Source organism: Coffea arabica, chromosome 4e, assembly GCF_036785885.1.
Source record: "Coffea arabica cultivar ET-39 chromosome 4e, Coffea Arabica ET-39 HiFi, whole genome shotgun sequence".
Lineage (NCBI taxonomy): Eukaryota > Viridiplantae > Streptophyta > Magnoliopsida > Gentianales > Rubiaceae > Coffea > Coffea arabica.
The window spans coordinates 18062605-18070556 of NC_092317.1; the positions used below are offsets into that span (position 1 = coordinate 18062605).

Genomic DNA, 7952 nt, shown 5'->3' on the forward strand with positions numbered 1-7952 from the left:
TGAGACACATGCACTGCTGGGAGTAAAAAATAAGGGAAAATATATTATTTAGACCGGCCATTATTCAAAATCTATTTGCTATTAAACATGCTTCTCCGCACATCGTCCATTTTTGACATAGATAATCTCTTTCCTTTTGTATCAAGTAAAATCAATTAAATTTGATATATTTGAATCGACTACCAAAAGCGAGAAAAAGGTAAAACCAAAAGCAGTTCAGAACGTGGAAGCGCCATCTGAAAGAATTTGCTTTTAAGCAACAAAGCATCTTCATATTCTTATCTACAACTCCCCAGTTTTTTCTAGTTTGTTGATCTGTGGATGGTCGTGCTTGTTGATACCTATTACATCTGAATACTACCTTATTTAACGAATTGGTAGACGGGCATGTGGTCCATGACTAAGAAAACAAAGTTCACCTATTAAACAACGAGGGCAAAGTTGTGTGAACTCCCTCAAACCTTGAGGTGGAAACTACAATTACTCCTTTAGTGGAAAGGGAAAGGGCTGTTGGAATACTACACCGCAACTTCCATTTACTTCTGCCTACATGAGGTTATATGCAGGAGTTCAATATATATAGTTAGTTTCCAGAGAAAAACATCGCACGCACTTCATGTGAACAAACAAACTCTACCCACTTTATCAGTCATCATCATCAGAACTCTCATATGGTAGTAGCAAACCCTTTACAGGGTTGTCATCCTTTGATTCATCAGATGCATTAGCCAATCTAGTCGGAGAAACCTCTTTCTCCTGAACCCTATCAGTTTGAGGTTTACGATCATCTGAAACCTGACCACTCGAGCTTACGGAGGATACATTTCCTTCAGCAGAGCCGGCATGCCTTTGGCGCTTGGGTTTTACTTCCACCACCCTTTTCAGCAAGTCTTGCTGCCTGCATATTAGGAAATCTCTCTGTTAAATGTTTTTCATGTTACTTTGAAAATAAGGACAAAAAGAAAAAAGACAAGGTAAATAGTTCTTTCAGGTTGGGCTGCAGCAGTTCCTTTGAAAGCTTGCTTCCTGGATTTTTCTTTTCTTTACTATTTCTTTTTTCTTTTTTTATTATAGGTTTTTTTCCCCGCCCCCGGGGGGGGGGGGTGTGTGTATTTGTGTGCAGGAGCATACTTGGGACAGAGATACCTTATCCCGCTTTTTGGCTTTGGTTCAACACGAAGAGGCAACGGAACAGATGCTGTTGTAGTATCAGAAACAGCTTTGTACCAAACAGTCAAGGAAAGGAAATCATAAAGCTAGAAGGAATTTGAACACACACACACCCACACCCCCCCCCCCCCCCAAAACAAAAAATAAAAAAATCAGTAGCCTACCATTCTAAGAGGCAAGACATGTCTTTCTTTAGATAATATTGGCCAGACATAAAAGATAATTGCACCTAGTCATCTGTTGCATATCACTTTTATGATTTTAACTCTAGACTGGCAAAAGCATATTAGATGTAATTGCACCTATCCCTATCCCCATCCCCATCATTTAAAAGTAAAAATGCAGACAACCCTAGAATACAGATTTAGGGAGGTCAACAAAGCAATAGTGGCGGTATTTCATGGACGCTAGAAACTATGTTTGTCAGACAAACTACTATATGAATCCAAGATAATTTGAGCTAAAACCTGTAGCCAACAAATATGCAATGCCAGAACTCTTTTTGAGAAACAAAAAGTAGATGAACTGACAAAGAAATTGGTGATTATCATTTCATGGAGACAAGTGGATACATGCCAAAACAACACAAATGTAATTTTTTCCAGGCACAGTTTATCCGAATACTTTCAGGTATTCCACTTGGCTTTCTTGTTGACTTCCTGCAAACAAAGGAAAAATAAAAAAGGATATCTTAAACGCAGCAAATGCACGTTTCTCAGTGCGACGAAGAAGGCGTTCAGCATCCTCCTCAGCTTCCATTTGCTCCTTCAGATATAGCAAATCATCGCTATCCAAGGCTGCATATGAATTCAAAAATGTTAAATAAATACTAAGGCATGTAAATTAAAATTGCACAGAACCAAAAGACAAAAAGTAGCACAGAGAATCCATACCCCCTCGTCCATGAAGGTAACCACCACGTTCTCCCGCAACTTCTTGCATCTGTGTATGTTAACCACCCGGTAGGAGAATGCCATGATCCCTGCCGGGGCATGTTATCAGAAAACTTCCCCCACCATTTCACATTACAAAGAACTGTGGTAATCTACGCCCTACTACACATATTCTGTATCTAAGCACCATTACAACTTTTGCGCTAAGCCAAAAGAAAGTATAAAGCCATGATCCCTGCCAGGGCATGTTATCAGAAAACTTCCCCACCATTTCACATTACAAAGAATTGTGGTAATCCCTACTACACATTTAGTATCTAAGCAACATTACGGCTTTTGTGCAAAGCCGAAATAAAGTATAAAGCCATGATCCCTGCCAAGGCATGTTATCAGAAAACATCCTCACTGTTTCACATTGCGAAGAACCATGGCAATCTAGGCCGTACTATACATATTCAGCATCTTAGTACCATGACAACTTTTGTGCTAAGACAAAAGAAAGTATAAGAATGTAAAGACAGGATTTCTTTTCTAAAGCGAAGCAACAAACGGCCTCCATTCTCTGAAGTCATTTGGGGCTCTTACTCGGTTAAAACCAATTTTTCTTCTAGATTTATGGCCTATTATTATGAATCACCTAAACAGTTTGCAAGGACTGCTAGAAATGCTTCACTATGGCAACGAGTTTTTATTGTTGCTAAACAGAAGCAAAAGACTGGCATAGGATTTAACCAAACAAAAACCTTGCAAACAATGTAACTTAAGAAACTAGTATACAGCCTTACCACCATTATTGAACAACTTTAACAAGTAATTATAGATATAAAAAAAGAAAAACTTGCATCTATTAATCCTATTGTGCTTGAAAGCAGAGAAATTAAACAGGAGGACTGCTAGAAATGCTTTACTATGGCGATGAGTTTTTATTGTTGCCAAACAGAAGCAAAAGACTGGCATAGGATTTAACCAAACAAAAACCTTGCAAACAATTAAGAAACTAGCATACAGCCTTACCATCATTATTGCACAACTTTAACAAGTAATTATAGGTAAAAAAAAAAAAGAAAAACTTGCATCTATTAATCCTATTGTGCCTGGAAGCAGAGAAATTAAACTTGATGGCCAGTAATAGAGCCCATTGTGTGCCTATGAGTTGATATTGCAATGTATAAGAACTAGCACAATGTTTAGTCTGGACCTTTTCCCTATGGTTGAGTAGTCCTAAGAGTAGGAAACCTCTAGCCAACAAACCATTTACATTATGGGTAGTGTAGTCAAGAATACATTGGTGAAGTAATCTTTTACCTCCAAAAAACCCTTGTTTTACTCTCTTTTAGGCCTTCCATGTTGTTTTTTTATTGTTAAGATGTATCTGGTTTTAGCTTGGAGAAGCAAAGAAGGGCCTGATTTTTATATGCTACCACCTTTATCACAAATCTCCAACCCCTAACACTGCATTCTTCCCTTCTAATTTTCATTTTCTCAGGGGTGGCCAAGAAAAAACATTCTGTTTCAATGCACGGGGGGGCAGCTATGCTTCTTTTCTATCGGAGGTTACTGGAAGAAGAGGACAATGATCCTAGACCTTATAAGCACCAGGTAGCATTGGAGTAAAAGGAGACTGGAGGACAAAATATCTTTTTTCACAGGATGTTTTGAAGTTATCATACTTTCCCATAACTTCAGTAACTACTCGATAAGCACCCATTTTCTTTTAAAAATATTTAACTTCATAAATTTCATTAATGGCAAGCTTTACTCATACCAGTCACACACTTCTGGGAAGCAATGATGGCAGGGGAGTCGAACTCATCCTAGCAGTTGGAGGGATTTCTTGACCCTCCAGTGGCCACTCACCCACAGGGCTGTTTTTTTATCGATTAGATTCCCTAGTAAAATAAACATAAAACAAAATTTACTTCATTTTCTTTTGCTTCATTTTTTTAATCCAAAATACTCCTCATTCAACTTTCTTCAAAGAGAGTACTAAGAAGAACAAGAAGCCCCATTTAGGTTACATTTAGTTCGACTTCAAGCCTCCCTAACATTTCCTAACGAGATGCCCATCTTTTCCTCCCTTTTTTTTTTTTTTTTTTTTATTTCTGAGGAGGTTCAGGAGTTGGCTTCAACTTAACATTTTCCTATACCTTTATCTTCTACTAACTTCTAAAAGGTATAAAGCATCACTAACAATTAAGCATTTGTTTTAGTTTTTATTTTTTGTTTTGCCAAGTATGCAATAACATGAAACCATGGAGGTTTTTCAGAGCCCATTCAAGTTACCTAAGAGTTCTCTCATGCAGTATGAGGCCACATACACTATCAGAAGCATCACCATTTTTTTTGGAATTCTTAATTTGAAAAGACTGTTGTAGCAAAATATTCTAATAAGCCACTATGCTCAACAAAGACTCAACTCAAATCCCAAATGCAACTAACTAAAGCCATTCTGCTTATGTAGCATATTTCCAATTAGAATAGGAGCCAAAGATTCTTTTCCATAGTTGGATACTTAATACTGTTCTAATGACAAAAGGCAATAGCCCTCTTAGTCTTCAAAACTAGCAGAATTTTCTTAGATCTATACAATATTTTACCCCTTACAGTTTTTTCTGATTTGTCGTGCCTGCACCATTTTTCCCTGGAAGGAAAATATGCAAACTGAATCTGAGCATTAAGTCCTTCACATTGCAGCACTTAGTATACAGTAAGCTAGAGATAAACTGCCTACTAAAGTTCATTTTCACTTTATAACATGCTTCCAGAGTATAATTCATTGGCACAATCATTTTATGGTAAGCCACAGAAAATAAAGCAGGATACTTGCCAGTTGAAAGTGAAAATAATCAATTATCAATTCTGACTAAGATCTTTCAAAGTCCAAGCCTTTTAATCCCTAACGTTTAGGGATAAATTGACAAAAACCAGAAATTATTGATCTGTCAGATGTGCTATCACAATTTTTTAAGTTAAATACCACAATGGTCAATTAAATGAAGCTGGTTATTACAGGATCCTTATAAGCATATCTACAGCATGCGACAGAAGACTATCTTTCTGTCCTCCATTCAAACTAAGTAGAGGATTTCAACATGATAAAATAGATGGTTCTTGATATGCCCCAAGATTAGACCTGTTAAAACGAACCGAACTGTTCGGTAGCTCGGTTCGTTTCGACACGTTCATGTTCGTGAAAGACTCGTTCAAAACCTTAAAATGAACCGAGTTCAAACGAATTTTTTTGTTTGATTAATAATCGAGTGAACACGAGCATGTTCACGAGTTTTAATGAACGTTTGTGAACATGAACATAATTATCATTTGACAAATTTTAGCGTTAATTTTATGGCTAGACTTTTATATTTGGAGGGTTTTATTTGTTATTTTTATGTTAATGTTAGTTATATAGTTAATGAATAATAGAATTTAGTCACTTAATACTTTAATTATTTTTTAGAATGATTAATGATTTGTATGGCATATTTAAGGCTTAAAATAATTTGGATTCGAGCATTTCGAGCATGTTTGCGAATAGTTCGTTTATGTTAAACGACCCGAACACGAACTCGAACTCGAACTCGAACATGAACTTTGCTTAACGAGCCGAACATGAACGCAGGTTTGGAGTTTGAAAATTAACGAACGAACACGAACGTTGTTCGAATCGCTTAACGAACAGCTCAAACATGAGATACTCGGTTTGATTCAGCTCGTTTACAGCTCTACCCAAGATGAAAGATCAACAACAAATACAACATTTTTGTAAAATAGTCTGCAATAAAGAGTGAAACTTGATAAGTGATACCATGAAAATATCACAATCCTACTCTCCTCTCCACTCTGTTTCATCTCTCTCAAGTAAGGATGCATATCTCAGTCCTTGCAAAATTTCTCTCACACTCAAGTCTGCTGTCTGACTCATTCATCTCATTGATAGATGAGTTTCCTAAATATACATGAACTAGATTGTCCCTTCATGCATGTATAACTGTCAAAGCTCAAGAGATTGAATATTGCACTGAGATAGTCTAAAAATTATCTAAATCAACTACAGCAATATAAATCCTCAGATTATTCTTTCTAAGCCATCAAGAATGAATTACTATTGACTTTGTTCATCCAGCAATACTTGAGTCTATTTTGTTTTATTTAATTTTTTAATACTTTTATCAAGCAGGTGGGAAGAAGTAACCTTTTACCGTCAAAATACAGGTTACTTTGGTGGAAGGGGTGGCAGAATGCTGCAATCTCTTTACCTGTTGTCATGGTATTATTGGCACCAAAAGTTCTTCTAAACCAATATTTACCATGGTCCTAGAATCAAGTTGCCACTTTCAATATTGTTATCCAATTCAAGACACTGACCTCTAGTCATCTTATTCAAGATATAACAGCCTCATTATTGCTTTAGATGAAAGCATGTATGTCTTCATCCTCTCATTTCTCAAACTCAAGTTTAAGCACAAATTACCAACCAAGTTCTACCTCTCTCCCTCTCTCATATGAGAATGGCATTCCTTAAACTACGTCAAACTTGTTCCATGCCATAGACAAATCTTGCACAGTAATACAAATAGTTATTGACTCCCAGTAGGAAGAGAACCATTCAACACAAAGATAGTTTTTAATAAATAAGAAGCACAGCTAAGTCATTATTAATCCTAATTAAATCCCTATCCTTTGAGTGAAGGTCTGAAGGAAAATTTGCATTTCCAAGATAAGGCAAAGAGTCCAACTATGATTCTTAAAATAAATTTCAGAATAATTAGGCAAACCAACCAGTAATGACTGTTGAGCAATTTATTTAGCTCATGATTTAATAAAAGCCTCTGCAGAAACAAGTAAGGGTCTGAAAAAAGCATTCTTCACATAATTTCTAAGAAAAAACGCAAAAAATAACATTAATAACATCAAAGAAACCTAATATCCACAAACATGATTTCTAGATCGATTGGATAACACTCATAACAGAAAGAAAAAAGACAAAAGAAAGGCGAATATATTAACCTTGGCAACCATGCGCTGGAAGGTGATTTCTTCATCGTCAATCCGCTCCTTCCCCTTTCCTGCCCATTTTTTGTCTGCAAAATTTTCAATTCACCCCATTTGTCTACGAGTTATACATTGAACCAAGCAAAGGAGGAAAGATAGAAGAAGAGAAAGAGAAACAAGGATTATACCTTTTGGATCGGTGAGATTTGTGTATTCTCGAACCTCTCTTCCGGCCATGACTTCCTGATAATCCCTTCTTTCTGATAAATACTACTCTTTTTTATTTTTGTTTTTTCCTAAATTGGTTTACTTCTTCAGTTGTATTCCTTCACTCTCCCAAAACCTCACCGTTTCTTCTTCTGCTCCTCTTGGTCCTCCCACTATCTCATCTAAGGTCCTTTGATTGCGAGGGCTATATGCAAAATGCCCCAAGAACTTTTATTGTAATTGCAGAATACACCCCAAAACTTGTTAATAGGCCACTAACTTAACATGGAGCGCGTGTATGGCACATTCCAGTCGTTGGGAAAAAAAAAAAAAAAAAAATTTTTGCCCCTCACTACAAACGGCTGTGTTTGTACATATTTCATCCATTTGTACCTTTTTTTTTTTTTTTTTTTTCGAAACGATAGATGTCCTATAACCTAATCTAGCCTAGTCTAAGGGGAAGGGGAGGGGGTTCGATGTGAGTACAGACTCCATCGATGAAGGTCAATTAAGACCGCCACAAATTATGGCAAATTTGTGGGAGGCAGGGATTGAACCCCTGACCTCCAGCATCACCTTTAATGGTGATGACCACTGGACCAAATGGCCAGTGGCATTTGTGGCCAGTGGCATGTATAATCTTTTGAAATTTGTACCTATTTGACTGCTTCACTTTTCAACCATTGAGCT

General features: G+C 36.7%; 1 protein-coding gene across 1 annotated transcript; it reads right to left on the reverse strand.

Moving 5' to 3' along the window:
* Positions 1-237: 237 nt before the first annotated feature.
* Positions 238-7423, reverse strand: LOC113742741 (uncharacterized). The gene is made up of 6 exons (XM_072047754.1): positions 7244-7423; positions 7071-7144; positions 2064-2112; positions 1860-1967; positions 1147-1222; positions 238-898 (listed from the first exon to the last, which is right to left on the reverse strand). The coding sequence occupies exons 1-6, from the start codon at positions 7290-7292 to the stop codon at positions 646-648; spliced, it is 609 nt and encodes a 202-aa protein (XP_071903855.1). The 5' UTR covers positions 7293-7423; the 3' UTR covers positions 238-645.
* Positions 7424-7952: the final 529 nt, after the last annotated feature.